A 21363-nucleotide genomic window follows, 5' to 3' on the forward strand; every position below is an offset into this window, starting at 1 on the left:
CCACTCGTGCTGTTTCTCTCTCAAAAATAAATGTTAAAAAAAAAAGTGCCTGGTACATAACAGGTGACTGATAAATATTGGTTTAATGATGATCAAGATTATCTCAGATTTTCCCCTTTTCTTAAACATATAACGATTCTCCACCTGGTTTGATACCGCATGGTGACCTTAAGCTTGGACACGTGCTTTGGCTTTTCTAAACTTCAGCTCTCATAAAAAAAGCAGGAATAACATCTGCCCTATCTACCTCGTGTGCTGTGAGGATCAGATGATAAACGTGAAAGCTCTCATGAAGTGCAGAGCACTATACTAGACCATGACAGTGAAACTGCTCACTCATTTTAAAGAGGATGGAAAGGAAGCCCAGAAAAATTAAGTGGCGGCAAGTATTACATGGTATGTAAATGCATTGATTTCTAGCAGATAAAATACCGAAACAACACTTTTAAGAGAGGGAGAGGTGTTGAACAAAATTGGGAAAACCTTAGTTTGGTTTTTTTTTAAGGTTTTTTTCTCTATTATATTGTCTGGCTTTGAGGATTTTAAATGAACTCCATAGCAGCCTTGTCTGTTCTTCAGTCCTTGCCTATAGTCTATAGTTTATATACTACATGAACTGCCTTCAAACATAGTATTGCTTAAAATCTGTTTTTTAACTGGATACTTTCCTGAAATTCTGTTCAAATCAATTTCTGCAAGTTATTTTAAATGTCAATGACTACAAAATTATGTTAGAATGTAATGGACATGTCTTGACCTTTTAAGCATTTGGGGCTTTTTGCAGGACTATAAACTCTGGAGTTAGGCACCCAGGTTGGAATCCCACCTCTCACTTACCACAAGTGACTCTGATCAATCACTCAACTATGCAGAACTCAGTTCCCTCACCTGAAATACAGCACTAATAAAAATCTATCTCACAAGATTGTCGGGAAGTCAGTGAAAATCATCTGTGTGCAGTGCTTCACACATAGCAAATGTTCCTTTACTATTCATCAGAATCTTCTTAGGCTCTAAGATCCATAAACTGTTCAATGTCTTCTCAGATATATTCTATATTTATCATTCAATAAACATCTGCCTTACCAAAAAGCATTAAAAACACAAAGGTATGAGTTTTTACTGAATAATGATGTTAATTTGTACTTAAAAGCTCTGAAGGGGCACCTGGGTGGCTCAGTTAGTTGGGAGGCCGACTTCGGCTCACGTCATGATCTCGCAAACTTTGTGAGTTTGAGCCCCACATCGGGCTCTGTGCTGACAGCTCAGAGACTGGAGCCCGATTCGGACTCTGTGTCTCCCTCTCTCTCTGACCCTCCCCCGCTCACACTCTGTGTCTCTATCTCAAAAATAGACATTAAAAAAAATTTTTTTTTTAAGTTCTGAAGAACATTGTCCCACATAACTGAAAAATCAGCTTTACCATGAAATTTGAAATCTGTGAACTTGAAAACCTGAAAAAAAAAAAAAAAAAAAAAAAGACTGCCCCAACTACTTTCCATTATATTCCATTTGAGTCACCATAATCTTTATTTCAAAATAGTGTTTTATTATATAAAAATGTAAAAATCCAGCAAAACCAGAAATACCGGATATATTTTCCTGGGCTTTCACATTTGTTGATTTTTATTCGCAATCTCTTTTTCAGAACAATTTACAACCTCAACCCCATTTGCAGTCTGATTATACAAGTGCTAAATGGCAGAAAGGTCTAGAATAAATACATCAAAAAAAGAGGCAAAGCCGTGAAACTAAGTTGCATGCAACAGGTCTATGCGGGTGGGGGACAGTGTCTAGGAGATAAAACAGAGAAAAACAAAGCAATTGGAAGGTTTTAGCTGAAGTTCTTTCAATCATCTTTGTCTTTTGCTCCATGTTTAAGGATGCGCGTGAACTCGATGTAATTGAAATTCCCCTTTTTGTCGATAGGCGCTTCTCTGTACAGCTCGTCCACCTCCTCATCCGTAAACCGGTCTCCCATCGTTGTCAGCAGCTCTCTCAGGTAGTCTTCCTGGATGGTGCCTGGAAGGCAGTAGAAACGGGAGTCACGAACACTTCCTGGCACTGAATGGTTCATTTCTAAGCTAGGTCAGTGTTACAAAATATTTCAGGATATCCACGTGAACAAAAGAAACTAGCGAACTAAGGCAATATGTAACTACATCATCTTTGAGAGTTCTTTCATTTTAAAGGCTCAGTTTGTAGGTTATAATGCTTACACAATTAATTTGAAGCAAGTGTTTTTCTCTAGAGGAGGAAAACAAAAACCCTCTGTATTTCAGAGATGTAAAGGAAAACAAAAAGGCAGTTGCCCAGAAAAATGGACAGTACCGGCCAAGACCAAATGTGCCAGAGGGGTAGTGCGGTTATGACAAGTCTGGAGACGAAAGCAGGAAGGAGGTTGCAAGGTACATCTGAGGAAGTGTGTGGGTGGCTGAGGAGACGGTTAATGGAAAGGAAAGGGGAAAAGGGGAGGAGTAAGAAAATGTGAATAGCTAGGCTTTACGATTTAAAATGAGAGAGAAAAAAATATTTTAATTGTTCAAGTTAGTTCCCTATAATTTTTGGAGAGACTGACAGTCTCTTGAAGAAGTAGTTTTATTGTCCAAGAAATACTATTCAACAGACAATTCTCCATTTGGCTTTCAGGAAGCTCAGAACCAAATTGAAAGATTAACACCTCAAACTGGGAGCTTTATGACCCACATACCTGTGACCTACCCATTCTCGGTCATACTGTCCTACTATAAATGATAGTTGATTCATTTTTTTTTTAAGTTATATTTTATTCGAAAAAAAAGTGGGGGGGGTTGCTTCTGTGTGGCTCAGTCGGTTAAGTGTCCGACTTCAGCTCAGGTCATGATTTTGTGGTTTGTGGGTTGAGCCCCATGTCGGGCTCTGTGCTAACAGTGCAGGGTCTACTTGGGATGCTCTCTCTCCTTCTCTCTCTGCCCTGTCTCAACCGCACTCTTTCTCTCTCTCAAAATCAATAAACTTAAATAAATAAATAAAGTTATATTTTACTCAGTTTTTTCATTTCCTAAGAAGTATTTCATATAGTCTGGAATGAGGGTGGGCATGAACAAAGAGCACTCACCAGTTGCTTCTTCATCAAAGCAAGCAAAAGCATTTCTGATGACATCTTCCGGATCTGTGCCGTTTAATTTCTCACCAAACATCGTAAGGAACATGGTGAAATTTATGGGCCCCGGAGCCTCATTCATCATGGCATCAAGGTATGCATCGGTTGGATTCTTCCCTGTAAGATTTTACATTTTAACATTTAAGGGCAAAGAACTCATTTCAACACATAATTATTTGTTATTGTTATGCTCCCAGCATATTTTTAAGTTACATCATCATCACATGAAACTATTTCTTTCAATTAACTTGCAATAAGAACATTTTAAAAAGACAAATTTTTGACAATGTAAAAAAATCTTTGATACATCATTATAAAAATGTATTGTGGGCTTAGGTTGCATGTTTTTCATTCATTGATACTTTCTGCAACTTGTCCTTCACTATTTTTCATCAAAAACAAGCACCAGAGGGGCACCTGGGTGGCTCAGTTAGGCACTGGACTTCTGATTCCAACTCAGGTCAAGATCTTATAGTGGTAAGATTGAGCCCTGCATCAGGCTCTGCACTAGACGTGGCACCTGCTTGGGATTCTCTCTTTCTCCCTCTCCCTCTGCCCCTCTGTTGCTTACATGCTAGCACCCTTTCTAAAAACAAACAAACAAACAAGCAAACAAAGAAAAACAAGCACCTGAACCCATGAACCAGGCAATGCCACAGTTTTACATCTTGAATGTTGATAATGTTAAAGGTCCATCAGGGCATTTCAATGCCAGTTGTTTAAAAATTTGAAATAATTCATATTTCTTTTTTTATATGTTTATTTTTGAGAGAGAGGCAGGAAGGACGGGGGACAGAGGATCTGAAGTGGGCTCAGCGCTGACAGCAGAGAGCCCGATGTGGGGCTTGAACTCAGAAACTATGAGATCACGACCTGAACTGAAGTCAGATGCTTAACCCGACTGAGCCACCCAGGCGTCTCGAAATATTCATATTTCCAATTGTGGCACAGTTGCCCATGAATTAGTATTTTCAAAAATTTTATTTATAAGTTGGTCATTTAAGCTAAAACTACTAGGTTGGCTTAGAATCCTGAGCTCATTTTAAACAACAGTATCTATTACTCAGTGGCCAGACATATATGCAAATGCTGTTTACTCATATGGCGGAACTAGTTTAGTATTGCTCATAATGGGAAATCTTAATCTCGGTTCCAACTAAGAACGCTTCTCCCCATGGAGGGAGATTCCCCTGACCCTTCCTTTGAAGTTAGGAGAAAGTCCCCAGGAAGGGCCAATCACGGTAGGAATAACAAAGGGCTCCTCTTTGTCCAGGCATTTGTGAGGCCCCCCATGGTATAGGAAAAGTAGCTGTGAAAGAAGGAAGCATCTAGAATTGTGGGTTTCTTTTTTTTTTTTTTAATTTTTTTTCAACGTTTATTTATTTTTGGGACAGAGAGAGACAGAGCATGAACGGGGGAGGGGCAGAGAGAGAGGGAGACACAGAATCGGAAACAGGCTCCAGGTTCTGAGCCATCAGCCCAGAGCCCGACGCGGGGCTCGAACTCACGGACCGCGAGATCGTGACCTGGCTGAAGTCAGACGCTTAACCGACTGCGCCACCCAGGCGCCCCTAGAATTGTGGGTTTCAATACCAGTTCTGCCACTAGCTTTGTTACTTGAGAAAAGGAGGCAGTTGTCTAGGGTTTATTTTTTTTTATCTGTAAAATGGACTGGTTAAACTTGGTTTCTGAAAAGTCCCTCCCAACATTGTTTGTAATGATTCTCTATGAAAAGAATATCTTAAGTTAGATGTTCATATCTAAGGAGAATATCATACCCAACTAAGTGCTAACAATCAAATCTAGAACTGTGGTTCATACGTAGTTTTCATCCTGGGAGTTTGGGCGAAATATGAATGCCAAGTTGGCATCTGTCTTACTATAGATTACTTGTCTCACTCATTACACCTATTCAACATACCAATACAAAAATTAGCCCAACATTAATTTTAAGATTCACTGAGTAAGTGAAAGGAGCTAAAAAGATCTACTTTTCTACCTTCAAGTTTAATTCAACTCTCTTCCCCAATTTTTTGGGAAAAAGTCTAACCCAAAGGTGTCAAGAGAACATGGGTACAGGAAAGACATGGGGATTAAAAATGAATTGGTTTAGGCTAAGCACCTATGAACCCATTCAAGGCATCCAATATAATTTGTTGATCTGAAAGATAAATAAATACGTATCTTTAAAGGCATGGGGCTCCCCAAAATGGAAGGCCCCAAAGTCAGCCTCTTACTCTACCATCCCTCACTCATCCAACAAAAATTAACTGAGCATCTATTATGAGAGGGCACAGGTTTGAGTGTTCATTCTTTGTAATACAACTAAGTCCTTCAATTTTCTTCTGTGGCCTTCTTCAGTAGTGGCGCACCCAAAAAGCGTACACTTAGCTATTTTGAGTGTGAAAAGCACTGGGATCCAAACTACCTCCAAGGCAACAACTTAGTTCAGTATCCTGATTCTACTCTCACTCTGACTAAAGAAAATGTTGCAAAATGTTAACTATTGGTGCATCTAGGTAAAGGGTGTATGCATGTTCATTACACTGTTCTTTCAACTTTTTGCAGGCTTAAAAATTTTCAAAATAGGGACTCCTGGCTAGCTCAGTCAAAAGAGCTTGCAACTTCGTTTTTTTTTTTTTTTTTTTTTTTTTTTTTTTTTTTTTTTTTTTTTTTTTTTGAGCATGTACCTCTTGGTCTTGGCATCATGAGTTCAAGCCCCACGTTGGGCATACAGATTACTTAAAAATAAAATCTTAAAAAGTGTTTTTTTCAAAATAATATATCAGAAACAAAAATAAAATAGAGGAACAAAATTATGTTGTGTTACTAAGAGGGAAAAAAATAACACCCTCATTTTTTGCCCTGTGGCCCCTGTTCTGGCTAACAGACAAACATAAGAAAACTCCAGAGTGCAGACAGAGCCTAACTGTAGGCTATCTGTGACCTGCACTCTCTTCCCTGCCCAGTCTATAGAGAACTCCTAGGTTTGCCATTTCTAACTGTAAAGTCACTGCTGACTTGGGATAGAACATGGAAGACCTTCCCTCCCATCTTTCTTTTTAAGATCACAACAAACAACAAAATCATACAAGGAATAATAAATTAACACCCATAAAACCAAGTAAGGTGCCCGGACAACCAGAGGGCAGTTTATGTTTGCTTTAAATCTTGTTATTTTTACATTTTATTTTCTTCAATTATAAAAAAGTTATAAATAAAATCCTCTTATGACTGGCCAATCCCAACACGGCACTTCCCACCCAGACATCTCTCAATAAGCCTTCGAGGAATACTTACTCATGATGCAAAAAATAATTCAGAAAACACTGAATTATTATTTTGGGGAAGTGGGCATATTAAGGATATAAAAGTCTACCTAGAGAAGCAAGCATATCATGCAAATCTTCCTTGTCAATGAAACCATCTCTGTTCTGATCAATCATGTTGAAGGCCTCTTTGAATTCCTGAATCTGTGACTGGTCAAACATGGCGAACACGTTGGATGTTGCGCGCTGGGGACGCTTCTTGGTGGTCTTGGTCTTTGCCTTTTTGCTCGACATGGTGGCTATTTAATTCTAGAGTTAAAAAGAAGAAACAAAGCAAAGGAGAATGCATAAAACATAAAACAAAAAAGAACCTGTAACACCTAAAAGTTAGCAAGTAAAAATATCTTTTAAAAAGAATATTTATTTCGAGGGAGAGTGACGGTGGGGGGTGGGGGGAGGGTGTGGGTGGGGAGGGGCAGGGAGAGAGCATGAGAGAGAGAGAGAGAGAGAGAGAGAGAGAGAGAGAGAGACTCCCAAGTAGGCTCTGTGCTGATGTAGGGTTTGACCCCACGAACCATGAAATCATGACCTGAGCAGAAATCAAGAGTCAGATGCTTAACCAACTGAGCCACCCAGGCACCCCAGTGAGTGAAAATAGGTTACTGTAGAATTATTACTTCAATTGGGTAAGAATACATATACATTTAAGCTTTATTTCCAATGTGACAGTTAAATGGCTAGGAAAAAAGCAGTTTTGAAAATTTTAAGAAACAGAAATCATTATATAGGTTGTCCCCAAATTCCATGAAACCCATTTTTATTGAGTGGAAATTAGTTTAAAAATACATACCAATAGCCAGCATTTACTGAGTAGCTTACTATGTGCCAAGCACCGTTAAGAGGGTTTGGGGCTCTCCTAAAGAGAAATGCTCCAAAGCTGACATTTTACTTTTTACAAGGACTGTCCCATTGAATCCTCATAACAATCCTATACAATAGGCACTCTTCTTTTTACTCCATTTTACTACCAATGTTGCATAAACTCTCTGAGTCTTGGTTTTTCAAAACAGTGTGGAAACCAGGGAAGCTCACTCGATCTTCAGTTTTACAGCAAAACACAGCCTCTAGTTCAGTGCAAGTGAGACTTAAATGAGAGGACATTTGTAGAGACTAGTATAGTCACTGTATGGTACATGTTCAAAGGCTCTCATCTTTAAAAAATTATCAAAAGCTACTCTTTTTTTCATTGCTTTTTAGAAGTCATCTCTATGCCCAACGTGAGGCTCGAACTCAGGACCCTAAGATCAAGAGTCACATGCTCTACTGACTGAGCCAGCCAGGCATCCCAAAACCTATGGCTCAATCTTGCATCCCTTCCTTTGACATTTCCCCTTTCCTTTGACAAAAACTTTTAGAATACCAGTGTAATACTCAACTATTTTCATTTTCTCATCTTTTCAATCACTCCTCAATTCTCTGTAATATGGCTTTGGTGGCAGCCTCCAACACTCTATTGAAAGCCACCAATAATTTAAAGTCATTTTTTTTTTAATGTTTGTTTATTTTTGACAGAGAGAGAGAGAGGCAGAGCATGAGTGGGGGAGGGGCAGAGAGAGACGGAGACACAGAATCTGAAGCAGGCTCCAGGCTCTGAGCTCTCAGCACAGAGCCCAATGCGGGGCTCGAGTTCATAACCTGAGCTGAAGTCGGACGTTTAGCTGACTGAGCCACCCAAGCACCCCATAAATGTCAAATAGAATAAACACATTTCATTCCATTTTTTATTTGCAGTTTCAAATAATGTAGATAAACGCAACACAAAAATACTATCAGCTTTGGGATTAGAAAGTCCTGAGTTCAAATCTCAGCTCCACCATTACTAGCTACATATTATCTTGGAAAACCCAGAGGCACCAGAGCCATTTTTCAATCCAATGTCTTATTCCATCTTCACAATTGCCCTATGAGATAGGTATTATTTAGGTTAAAATATAAAATCAATGGCCCTGTGTAGTAAACAATTTTGCTCAAAGAGAGTCTTGGCCTTTTCCCTCTGCTCCTGGGAGGTAATCTCTAAGCCTGTGGAATGTCCTGCTGACATCAGGGTCTTGGGTCATATCAGACAGCCTAATAATGTAATTTATTGTGGGGGCTTTGGGTCATGTGTTATCAGTTTGACCACTCAAGGGGCTGGAGACTGAGGTCAGCCACAGAGCTGCTGACAGTATTTATGTGATAGAGCCCCAGTAAAAACTATGGATATCAGAGATCAAGTAAGCCTTCCTAGTTGGCAATACACCATGCATATTGTCACATCTTATTGCCAGGAGGGGTCAACACTGTCCAAGGAAGAGGACAACTGGGGGCTCTGCATTTGGAACCCTCCTGGACTACGCAACATACATCTCTTCCCTTGGCTGATTTCAATCTGAACCCTTTTACTGTAATAAACCATAACTAACAGTATAACAGCTTTTAATGAGTTCTGTGAATCCTAGCAAAATTATCAAAATTAAGGGTTGTCTTGGGGACCCAAACTTGCAACCAGTGTCAGAAATGAGGGTGGTCTTGGGGACTGTTCTCTAATTCTGTAGCCCCATAGTGTGAAAGCAGATGACTAGATGGGACAATGGCTGACCAAGGCAATTTTGGACCTGGGTCTCTAGGACTTTTAGTCTTAGACTTAATTTTTTTGGTATTGTTTTTAAGATTGTAATCTCTACACTCAATGTGGGGCTTGTATTCACAACCCTGAGATTAAGAGTTGCATGCTCGAGGGGCGCCTGGGTGGCGCAGTCGGTTAAGCGTCCGACTTCAGCCAGGTCACGATCTCGCGGCCGTGAGTTCGAGCCCCGCGTCGGGCTCTGGGCTGATGGCTCAGAGCCTGGAGCCTGTTTCCGATTCTGTGTCTCCCTCTCTCTCTGCCCCTCCCCCGTTCATGCTCTGTCTCTCTCTGTCCCAAAATAAATAAACGTTGAAAAAAAAAAAAAAAAAAAAAAGAGTTGCATGCTCGAGTCTTGGACTTTTAATCTACATTGTTTACTTTTCTTTTTTCAATTAAAAAAAATACACCACTGGGTATTCTAAAGCTTGGCTTAGTGGTGCAGGTTGAAGTACATCAGCCTTAGAGTTTCTCATTCTAACATTCCAACTCCTTCCCTACCCCACATACTTGTCCTGAATAAATGTTGATTTTCTCTTCTGTCCTATAACTTAGCTTATTTCAGCTTAGTTATATTGAAGGTTAGAGAAAGAATGTGGTCCACCAGCAAGGCACTTGACTATGCTTTAATTCTTCTTCCCATTCCAAAACTGTTGGATCAACATTTTTTCATGCTAAAAATCCTAAGATTCTATTTCTTCAAGTCATAGTATGTACATAAGACAGTAAATAGGAAGGCAAGAATTAGTTCTCTCAGTATCCACAAATTATGTTTGTAATAGTCACTGAGAAAAAACTCCCAAAGAGTAAATTTTTATTTAAAAAAAAATTGGTTGTGTCATGCTAACCTTACAGCTACCCAAAATATTTAAGCATTTCTGAAGCTTATTTGGAGTTCAGGAAGCTGCTGCCAAGATGAGATTAAACACGCAAAATTTTTTTATTAGGGGAAATGCCTGTGAGAGAGAATGGGGAAGTAACCAACAAGGCTGGAAAAGCCCTTAGATAGTGAGCCAAGTCTGACCCCTAGAGTGAAGGAAACAGGGAAGGAAAGCGAAAGACAAGAGCAATTCACTAAATGACCCTAATCAAAATATGTTACAGAGCAGATAATAGGCTCAATATAACACCACAGTTTCTTTTAAAAGTTTTTTGTTTTTTTTTTTTCTTTCTGGGGCGCCTGGGTGGTTCAGTCAGTTAAGCATCCGACTTTGGCTCGGGTCATTATCTCACGGTTCGTGGGTTCAAGCCCCGCATCACGCTCTGTGCTGACAGCTCGGAGCCTGGAGCCTGCTTTACATTCTGTGTCTCCCTCTCTCTCTGCCTCTCTCTCAAAAATAAACATTAAAAAAAATTAAAAATTTTTTTCATTACCTCATGTTAAAATAGTACACATTTTAAATAGTACACATTTATACACATATAAGGTACCTATAGACACTACACACATATGCACATAAAATATGAGCTGATAATAAAATATCAGCTGAAGAGTGAAGCCAAGTTGTAGCAAAACAATCAATCTCAAAAGAACTCTACCCCCAAAAGAAACTACATTCCTCTTTCTCCTTTTCTTCTGAGATAAGTATCTTGGCTTTCTCTACTTTCTCGCTTCCCACTCACTCTCAACCCACCACAATCTGGCTTTTCTCCCCTCTACTGCAACTGCTTTCAAACTGCCAAATCCAGTCTAACTCATTGGATCCCTCTGCTGTCTCTGACACCATTTTATCCCTCTTGGCCTTGGTGAACAGTAACAGTAGAAATGAACTGTACAAAATGGAAAGAGAATGCAAGGTTCCCAACCTTGTATACCTTCCACTCCTGATGAAGTAACATGGGGCAAGCTGAGGGCAAAGTACAGGCCAACAGCTCCCCCCCGCCCCCAACCCAGGTGGGACATGTATGATACTCCTTGGACACTCCAGGCTACCCAAAACCAGGAAAGGACAAAAAACCCAAAAATAAACAAACAAAAAACACCCAAATGGTTAAACTGATAAGAGTCCCCACTAGTTTACCAGAAAAAGGCAATCCCATCATAGCCTGAAGTCCAGGAACTCCCTGCCACTTAATGTTAATGCTTTGCTAGAGGGAAAAACAACCTTAGGTTGACAATAATAGCTAGGCCTCCAGTAAGTCTTTAGTATGTGAAAGTCTCTTTGGAAACTCCCTGTACCCCAACTCCATAAACCCATAACCCCCCACACTTACAATGCACAGGCCCTGTCCCCATGCCTTAATAAAATCACCTTTTTGCACCAAAGACTTCAAGAATTTTTTCTTGTCCATTGGCTCCGGACCTCACAGACCCCACCCCAAAACCTCATCACTCTCAGGAGGGAAACTCCTAAATGTTATACTGGAGAGGTTCATTTATGTTAAATATTTGGTTGACTTGGTGATACCAACTTACACTTCTCTCAGTTCTATTTCTATGATTGGTCCTCTTCCATTTTCTTGTTAGGCTCTTATCTTCTCCACTCACCTAGGTATTCATGTTTCCCAATATTCTAGCAGTCCATGGCTTATTAAAATTCTTTCCATTCTGCTTTCCTTGGATGATCTCATCAACTCTCACTGGTCTGACAACATTCAATGGCTCCCAAATCTGTATCACCAGGCCTGACCTTTCCCTTGGCTACAGACTCCAAAGTCCAACTGCTTATGAAAGGCACTCATTTGGACATCCCACAGACACTCATAATCAATGTGTTGAAAAGTGAATTCATTATCTTCCCACTTCTAAATTGTCTTAGTTTTCTGTCATTTACCTACTCACCAAGCCAAAAACTTAGGAGTCATCCCCAACTCATCCCTCTTCCAGATGAATCAAGCCCTACCTCTTAAATATTTCTCAGATTTGCTCATCTTCCTCTTTCCTCTCCCACCACCCTAAACTGGGCCTTCATTATCTCTGTGTAGAATATTTCTATGTCGGGGTGCCTGGGTGGCTTAGTCAGTTAAGCGTCCGACTCTTGGTTTCAGCTCAGGTCATGATATTGGTTGCGTGAGTTCTAGCCCCATGTCGGGCTCTGCTGGTAGTGCGGAGCTTTCTTGGGATTCTCTCTCTGCCCCTCCCCAACTCATGCTGTCTCTGCCTCTGTCAAATAAATAAACTTAAAAATATATATATTTCTATGGCCAACTAACCTATCTTCTTGCTTCTTCATCCCTCTAAACTGCCCTTTAAATTCCAGCCAGTGGTGTCTAACACATGAATATGAATATGACCTTATCTTTCCCTTAAAAATCTTTGGCTGTCCACTGCTTACAGTACAGAATACAAGTTCTTAAGCATGGTACACAAGGTCCTCCTTTCCACACTCTAGAATGACCTTTCCAGCCTTATCTCTAGCCATTCTCTGCTTTGTACTTTTCCTTCAGTAACACCAAACTGCTTGTATGTGTCCACAGCACCACGCAGTTTGTTACCTTATATATTTTTGTTCTTGCTACTTTTCCAGCCCCAAATGCTTTAAGACCAAGGAGAAAATTAAAGGTCTACTCAACTTATGGCTCCATTCCATTTATTGAGTGACTCATATGCTAGGCACATTATGTGCATTAAACTTAACACGCCTGCTTCACAAATGTAGAAACTGAAGATCAAAGCAATTAAATAACTTTCCCAAGGTCACCTAGTGGCAGACCTGGGAGCCAAGCCCCATTTATTGAAGGCTATTTCTAACTTTGTATTTTTCACTTTGTACTAAATATTCTTTTAGATATTTTTAATTTACCACAAAATTTTTTTTAAGTTTATTTATTTATTTGAGAGAGGGAGAGAGAGAACCCCAAGCAGGCTCCATGCTCAGCCTGACACAGAACCTGATTTCACCATAGCGAGATCACCAGCTGGGCAGATATCAAGTCAGATGCTTAAGTGACTGAGACACCCAGGTGCCCCTTGAACTTACCACAAAATATAAAAAACTTTCAGTATGACCAATGCAATCTAACACTGATTTCTGAGCAGTGACTTTCCTCTGAATTCAAATCCTTGAGTTTTCCAATAAATTCAGATGATACTGGAGAAACCAATGTACAGGACAGAATTGCACAGTGAAATGGGAACTGCAATGTAGGTTTAAACAAATGACAATATTTCCTGTCAGTCATAGTCTTGGTTTGACATCATAGGTAAGGCTTGAAACCTTTATCTAGGACTGTCAAGTTAATGTTCAACTTATAAATGTTAAGCAGGAAACAACAACCAAACTCCACTCTTAAACTGTAATTACGAAAAAAAAAAAAAAAAAAGCAAAAAAAACCCTCATATAAACCAGCATGTAATTTAATGAAGAACCATCAACAGCAGTAAATACTTCTCACTTCCTCTTTAAATATGTCATTATTTTTATAAATTTCTCATATAGAGTGAACTAAAGGTGTATGTAGCGTTCACAGAACTTATAAGGGTTGGGATACAGGAACACTGGTATATGTGGCTGTGGTGTCAACATATTTAGATAATGATCTAAATGTCTACAAAATCACCTGCGATACTGTTGTGTAAATCAAAACTTGGGCATGATAATCACTATAATAAGCAGAAATTGCTTGTGAACTTTATCCAGCCTATATGACTTTATAGTCTTTTATGAAGCATATTCTGTCAGCTACCTAGGACTTCCTTGACATTCCTTTAAGGGTTCCTTCTTTATATCTTAAGTCAGTTAGGGGCTGTTGCCATATGACAAGTAAATCTGTCTCTCACAACAGTTAACCTTCTAGTTTCAATATTGGCTGCACATTAGAATCACCCTGGAAGTTTAAAAAGAACTGACGCCTAAGTCCTAGTCTGGTCTAACTGAAACTGAACGATGATGGGTAGTGCCCAGGAATTTGTAATTTAAAAAAATGCATCAGATGATTCCATTTAAGAGGGTTGAGAACCAATGAGTTAACCATTTACAAGGCACTGGTTATTTACACATCGAGTTTCTTTTAGTTCTTTTAAAACTTAGTCATGTTTTAATGGAGATGCTAGGGAGCTGGACACTAATTCTAGTTCTGTCATTCACAAGTTAGTTACATGACCTTTGGTCATTTTAGCTTTCCTGGGCCTCACTTTCCTCATCTATAAAATAAAATAAGTAGATCAGAAGTCACAAACTGGCAGCTGCCAAACTATATGCAGTCCGCAGGGAGGTTCACTTACTTCTCCCAGGGATGACCTTTTTAAATGCCTTCTTCAGTAACTGAGTTAGCTTGCCAACATTGTAAAAAACTTAAGTTTACTTTAATAAAAACAACTTTCAGATGTCTTGAAAAACTGTATGATAAAGAATCAATTGACCAGCATTCGTAAGTTCCTGTAGATAATGAGTATTCAGTGAGGAATCCCCACTACTCCCTACATCTTCCTGTCACAGTTGGTATTTGTTTATGTGATGGCCTGGCCTCTGAGAGCATCTGAACTTGTTCCTTGGCTACGGTGGTAGCCAAACTTCAAGATGGGCCTCCACATTTCTCATGCCCTTGCACAGTCCCCACCAACAGTGGAAAGGGTTGACCTGTAAAAAGAGGTAAAATAATTTTCCTTCCACCCTTTTGAGTTCTTGGCTGCCACTTCTGTAATTACATATTCACAAGAAAACAGTTTACTAACATGTGTAACAGCAGAGATACCCAGGGAAAAGCCAACTCAGAAAGGTAGCTTAGAACTCAGTCTAAAAAAAACATTTTTTTAAATGAAAATAACTCAGCTTAAATATCATCTTCAGCTGAAGACAAAGAAGACAGGTGTGTGTGAGGGGAAGAGGCTAGTGACGGAAGGTTACCAGGAAAAGCAAGCAAACAGGGTAAGGCTTGTTAGGTAGATTTAATCAGGGCTTTCTCTGCTGATAAAAGGCTAACATTGTCTCCTGAGAATAACCTTTGTCCTTCCTGGTAGACAGGGGAGGAAGGACACCTATGCAAATTTATGCCCTGCTTTTAGGTAAATAGGAGGACAGAGAGCTTTTCTTGTGTCTGGTTCTTCAGCTGCCAATACCAACTTACCAGCCATATGAGTCAGCCATCTTGGAGACTGGTCTTCCTTCAGATGACTGCAAACCTGGCTGACATCTGGATTGCAACCTTATGAGACTCAGAACCACTAGCTCAGCTGCCTTGGAATACCAGATCCTCAGAAACTTTTGCTTTTTTAAGGTGCTGAGTTTGAGATAATTTGTTATATAGTACTAGAAAACTAAAAAAAGCCACTGTGTTTCCTTGACCTCTTTAATATTAAAATAGGACAATGCCTTTATTTCAGAATTATGGCCATAGTCAAGTTTACATTGGATACGGAACTTTCTATTCCTGGTTAGAAAATTTTAATTCCTTCTATTCAATTTCTCCAAGTTCTGTGGGTTCCTTTTTTTTTTTTTTTTTTAAAGGAATCTCTATACCCAACACCGAGCTCGAACCTACAACCCTGAGATCAAGAGTCACATGCTCTACCAAGCCAACTAGGCACTCCTAACTTTTGGCATTTAAAAAATATTTCTCTAGTAATTTAACCATTCCATCTAGATTTTTAAATGTTAGCTCACAATTACTCATAATACTATTTACTTTAAGTTTATTAAAAAAAATTTTTTTTAATATTTACTTTTGGGAGAGAGAGACACACAGAGACAGAGCATGAGCACGGGAGGGGCAGACAGAGGGAGATACAGAACTGGAAGCAGGCTTCAGGCTCCTCACTGTCAACAGAGCCTGATGTGGGGCTTGAATTCATGAACTGTGAGATCATGACCTGAGCTGAAGTCGGAGGCCCAACTGACTGAGCCACCCAGGCACCCTGGAAGTTTCTTTATTTTTAAGTAATTGCTATCCCCAACGTGGGGCTTGAGCTCATGACCCCCTGAGATCAAGAGCTGCATGCTCTGACTGAGCCAGCCAGGCACCCCTTCTATGGGTTCCTCTTTTAACTTCAATAGAATCAGTACTTCCTCAACATTCCCATCAACACTATCCTGTTCTTCTGATTCCTATGCTGTTTTGCTAGTTCTTGTTTCCTAATTGGAGTTTCCTGAAAAGCTCCATCTTTGAATTATTGTGCTTTTCTCAGGTACTGGTCAAAAAACCAAAATGGGGTAATTGGGGGAACACCTGGGCGGCTCAGTGGGTTAAGCATCTGACCCCTGATCTCAGTTCAGGTCTTGATCTCAAGGTTGTTTGGGCTCCCGACTGGGCATGAAGCCTACTTTACAAAAAGAAAAAAAAAAAGAGGTAACTGGGGAGGAAGGAGAAGATGGTTTTGTGAGCAAAAGGATGATGAAGAGTTCAAGTTTTAGCCAAGCTACAGTAGAATGGTAGTGGAGACGCTTAGGGTCAGGATACTTAGGGGGTCTCCTTTTAGCCAGACCAATTTGTAAGCAGAGGCAGAAGGTGAGACCTGACAGTAAATGCAGAAGACCAGAGAGCAGTTCTGCTAAAAGCTCAAGTCATTTCCAATTCAATTCTCATGCTCACCAAGGTCTAACAAAATCTTTAGAAATTTCTCATGGATTCCCATGGTCATTATTGTAGTCAAGACTAATGTTGGTGCTAATTACGAGGATCAAATGACTGGATACATGAGCAACGGTCTGAAAACAGTAATCATAAGGGAGAATTTAGTATATAATCAAGCTAGAATAGTCCACAAAATTAAGCTCATATACTTAATGACATGTCATTGTTTTTATGCTACATATTTAGGCAAATATGTAATCAGTTCTATAAATTATTATATGTATTTTTTTAAAGAGCCAAACACAATTTTTACAGCTTTCCTCTTAGTACCAGCTAAACTTTCCCCATAGCATACATATTTTAGTATTTACCAGATATGTTATAATGCTGTCATTTTTTAACTATGGGTTTTATGATCACCCCAGTTGGCAGTAAACATTCCATCCCCTGAACACCCATATCATTTTGTTTTATTGCAGTGAAACGTATATATGGTGAAATGCACAGATCTTAAAAATGAGTTTTTGTAAATGTGAACATTTATCTAACCACCATCCCAATCAAGTTATAAATGTTAACATCACTCCAGAAAGTTCCTTCCAAGTCAATGACTTCTCCCAGAGGCAACCATTGCTCAGATTTCTATAAACCAGAAATTTATTAATTTAACCATAAATTTGTTCTGTCTTTGAAATTCTTATAAATGGAATTATACAGTGTATATTCTATATGCCTCACTTCTTTCACTCAATACATTTTTGAGATTCATCTATCTTGTTGCATTTATCTGTGATTTATTCTTTTATTACTGCCCAGTAATATTTTCTTGCCATGCCATTCACCTATACATTTTTATGGCGTTTAGCCTTTTTTACCTTGGATTGTGTGGTATAGTAGACTGCCTTACACTTGGCATGTGCTCCATAAATATTTGTAAAGCAAATACATACATATGCTTCCTTCCTATCACAAACAGAATTACATATACATATATTCATTAAAAAGTAGATCCTGGATCTTACTCCTAAAATAAATCTTTTCTCTATGATTTACCCATGGTTCAGCATAAACTCCAATGGACTTTTCCTCAAGAGATCCTCAACAAAGCTTACCAGTTACCCGCTGTTCCACGCCTGGAAGAAACAATGCTAATAACAGACAATAATTGAGTGCTAAGTATGTGCTAGGCACTGGTCTAAACATTTCACATGTATTAACATATTTAATCCTCACAACTTATGATATAAGCGCTATTATCTCCATTTCTCAGAAGAGAGAATTAGGGCAAAGAGAATAAACAATTTGTGCCTGCAGCCACACAGCTAGAAAATGGTAGAGTTTATTTTAAAGTTTATTTATTTTGAGAGAGAGAGAGAGACAGAGAGAGTGCAAGTGGGGGAGAGGCAGTGAGAGTGAGAGAGAGAGAGAGAGAGAGAGAGAGAGAGAGAGAGTGAGAGAGAGTGAGTGAGAGTGAGAGAGAGAGAGAGAGAGAGAGAGAGTCCCAAGCAGGCTCCAAGCTATCAGCGCAGAGCCTGACAGCAAGGCTCGAACTAAGGAACTGTGAGATCATGACGTGAGCCAAAATCAAGAGTCAGATGCCTGATTGAGCCACCCAAGCACCTGGAAAATGGTAGTGTTTAAATTCAGGATCTGTACTCAGGAAGTCTAGCTCCAGAGCTGTACCACTAGCCCGTTTCTCCTATATACAGACAGCTCAAATTCTCTATCATGAAAACATGGGTAGCTAGCTGGGGGTAACAAGCAATGCCACCACACAGCAAAGATGCAGAGTAAGGAAGATCCCAACGCTGCTGGCAATGAAAAGCATCCCTAGGTACTTGGCGTCTTTGAATCCTAGAAGAGAGGGACAATCAGCCCCATTTATGGGCTGTAAGTCCTCTTATCTTTCCTAATCCCACAACCCTCACCTGGGGATCTGTCCTTCAGAAGTTTCAGTCTATCCTGTCGAAGCTCAGTCTCATTAAAGCATAAATAAACATCAAGCCATCCAATATAGAAGCTGTTTCATTCAACAGTGCCTGAACAAACAAAAAGCTGTGCACTTAGTTATGAGGCCCAGTGGGGTCCACCTAATGCTTACAAAGAAAATGAGAGGCACACGTGAGTCCTTCAAGTGACCTCGGGCAAATTATCTCGCTTCTCTGGGTTTCAATGTCCTCAATTATAAAATGAAAGATAATCTATACGACAAGTCATCTATTTCACAAGATAATCTTTAAGGTTCTTTTGAATTCTAAAAATGCTATGATTCTTCTCTTACGAAAAGACCATTTCAAATCCATCTTAAACAAAGGCTGCCAAACTAATTTTCTAAGCACCCCTTTCTTCATATTACTCCCTTAGTAATGAATCCAAAATGACTGCCTAATGCCTCTTACATAATCTGTTATTTCTGGCCAAGTTTTCAAGACATCCATAAAAACGTCTCACTTACCTACCTATCTACCCTTATACCCACCTATTACTCATTATAGTTCTTGTTCCATTCAGGCTGGTCTCCCCACTGTCTCCTTTTCACCCAACACAATTCCCACCTTTTGAGATTTTCCTCTTGTTACCTCCTACCACAGATCCTGCCAGAAATACTTCAGTTCTACCTCCTAGGGCTGAATTTAAGGTCTTCAAGGAGGTTACGATTTTTTTCTTCAGGAAATCTTTCTTGACTTGTGATTTGTCCTTTTCTTGCATCAACACGCATGACCTGAATCTTTACAAGATGCAAGACACAGTGAGAGTTACAACTCCTATGGGCATCGTTCCATTTTAGCCTGTACCAACCATGCACTCCGGTACAGGTTCTCTTAACAGTTTCCGTGGACACTTCACCTAAGGCAAAGAAGCACGCACCACTAGACTCCTGCACCCACCAAAGCATCCAGCCCTGTGTGCGGCACAGAGCAGGTGCTGGCAGCGGGGCCGCGGGAGGTCGGAGGCACCAGGTGTGTGAAGTCACCCGGGTGATGCAGGGCCGGTCTACGCGCTGCCCGGTACCCAGCCACCTCTTCCAGCAGGGCGTCTCCCTAGCCCGGCTTCATCCGCCCTGGCGCTGCCCGGCCTCTCAACGTTCAGGCCCAGGCCCGGCCGCTGCCAGGGCCTCTTCATCAACCCTCTTCGCCCAGCCCAACAGGTTCCGAAGCCCCCGGTCCCCGGCGTCCGGGTCTATTGGGGCGGGGTCCCGGCGGCGGGCGCGAGGCTGGAAGGGAGGGGGCGAGGGGGGAGGCCCGAGGGATGTCGCGCGCCGGGGCGAGCGCCACTCACCGCCGCCAGACACCAGAGCCCGGTCTGCCCTGCGCGAGACGACGAGCGACGGCGACGATCGCTGGGCTGTGGTGCTACAGTGGCGGCGCCCGGCACTTCCTGCCTCGAGAAGTGGACCGGAAAGCGCACCGGAAGGCGCGGCGAGATCCAACTCGGGACGGGGGGATGCAAGAGGGGTTCTCGCTCAGGACCGAGCGAAGCCCGCTGTGTCGGCCGAGGAGCGAGGCTGCGGCCGAAGAACACAGCCTGGGCTCTAGTTGTCTTCTGTGGCCTGTTGCATCAGCTGCTGCATCCCCTCCTGCGTGCTGCTGTAGCCCCGCGTCCCGCCCGCCTCCCCCGCCTTATGCGGCGGGTTCCCGCGGCCCTTCCGCATTCCTGGGCTGTAGGGCGCCGGGCCGGGCTTGGAATTTGACCCCGTGGGGTGGGGTGGGGCGGGGCGGGGCGCCGTTCCCCAGGATTTGGGGGGTCCCGGGTGCCGAAGGTCTCCCACCCTGGGCTCCCACAGTTGGCACGTGAAAGTACAGCTCGCGTAGTTCCATATGAACTTGAAGTAAAATAACTAATTAGGGTGCGTCCCGCGTAATACTGCGGAAGGTAAGAGGGCGGCGGCGGGGCGGACTCCTGCCTGCTGGAAAACCCTTTCTTTTTCAACGGAGCTCCAGCCAGAGTTCTATCATTTAGCCTTCAAATTGTAAGGTTTATGGCCTTACAGACCACGGCTAGCCTATAACTGTTTCATTCTCCTTACAACCACAAGAAAGTTTTACTCAAAATGTTTTTTGCTTTCCTTGGGTCAACAGATGAGAGAATTAACGCGCACACACATTTATAAAATGCTCTTCGTCAAAACAGGAAACCACGAAGCTACATTACACAAGTTTGTGCCTATAACCTTCACTTCCCTCATTCTAATATAGATGAATGCCACTATTTCTGGGTAATGGAGAATAAGCCAATAGCAAACCTTTATTGAGCACTTGTTACTGCCTGAAAGTGTGCCAGATGCTGGGGAGAGGAATAATAGTCTTTTATATTCTAGAAATCTTTGATCAGAAATTCCTAGATATTAGGAACCATGTGTTCAGCACTCTATAGCAGTTCTTAAACAGCAGCATGTGTAAGCAAAACCTGGAGGGCTTAGTAAAAGATTCTTGAGCCACAACCCCAGATACTCAGATTCAATAGGTCAAAGGCGAGGCGATAATTTGCATTTCTAGTAAATACTAATTTACTAGATGCTGGGGGATGCTGATGCTGTGGTCTTAATCTGAGTAACACTGCCTAAGGTCCAGATAATTAGGGAATGCATTTTCTCAGAATTTGAAAAGCGATTTCTGAAATGTCACACCTGATTCTAAAATAATGACTCTTTCCCTTGGCCGCAATCTGCTCTTTGGTCCAATAGTATAATTTTTTAACACTCTAAATCAAGAGTTTGGCTTCTTTAGGTCTTTGTCATAGAGCCCTTCAAGTATGGTCTACTACCATCCCATAAGCCCTCACCTTTGCCAGCTTAGTTAAGATCATAGCTGAGGGACTCTGACTGCACTTTGACTTTGATC

The 21363-nt window shown here is 41.1% G+C and overlaps 1 protein-coding gene across 5 annotated transcripts; it reads right to left on the minus strand.

Annotated features, from left to right (window-relative positions):
- Positions 1-1528: 1528 nt before the first annotated feature.
- LOC123587895 (myosin regulatory light chain 12B) lies at positions 1529-20180 on the minus strand. Of its 5 annotated transcripts, none has more exons than XM_045457961.1 (5): positions 19802-20170; positions 16541-16656; positions 6522-6720; positions 3098-3259; positions 1529-2022 (listed from the first exon to the last, which is right to left on the minus strand). In XM_045457961.1, exons 3-5 carry the CDS (start codon positions 6703-6705, stop codon positions 1850-1852), a joined length of 519 nt encoding a protein of 172 aa, XP_045313917.1. In that variant the 5' UTR covers positions 6706-6720; positions 16541-16656; positions 19802-20170; the 3' UTR covers positions 1529-1849. The 5 variants fall into 5 exon arrangements, with proteins under 5 accessions (XP_045313917.1, XP_045313919.1, XP_045313916.1 ...); XM_045457963.1 differs by having other exon boundaries at positions 18451-20108; XM_045457960.1 differs by lacking the exon at positions 16541-16656 and having other exon boundaries at positions 19802-20180.
- Between the last annotated feature and the right edge of the window lie 1183 nt (positions 20181-21363).

This window comes from Leopardus geoffroyi, chromosome D3 (genome assembly GCF_018350155.1).
Source record: "Leopardus geoffroyi isolate Oge1 chromosome D3, O.geoffroyi_Oge1_pat1.0, whole genome shotgun sequence".
NCBI classification, from domain to species: domain Eukaryota; kingdom Metazoa; phylum Chordata; class Mammalia; order Carnivora; family Felidae; genus Leopardus; species Leopardus geoffroyi.

Bases quoted from the DNA above. Each gene is read 5' to 3' on its own strand.
- LOC123587895 (XM_045457960.1), bottom strand. From the start codon at position 6,705: ATGTCGAGCAAAAAGGCAAAGACCAAGACCACCAAGAAGCGTCCCCAG. The intron at 3,260-6,521 runs GTAGACTTTTAT...AAAATCTTACAG, and splicing joins TGATATGCTTGCTTCTCTAG to GGAAGAATCCAACCGATGCA. The intron at 2,023-3,097 runs GTGAGTGCTCTT...ACTGCCTTCCAG, and splicing joins CTTTGATGAAGAAGCAACTG to GCACCATCCAGGAAGACTAC.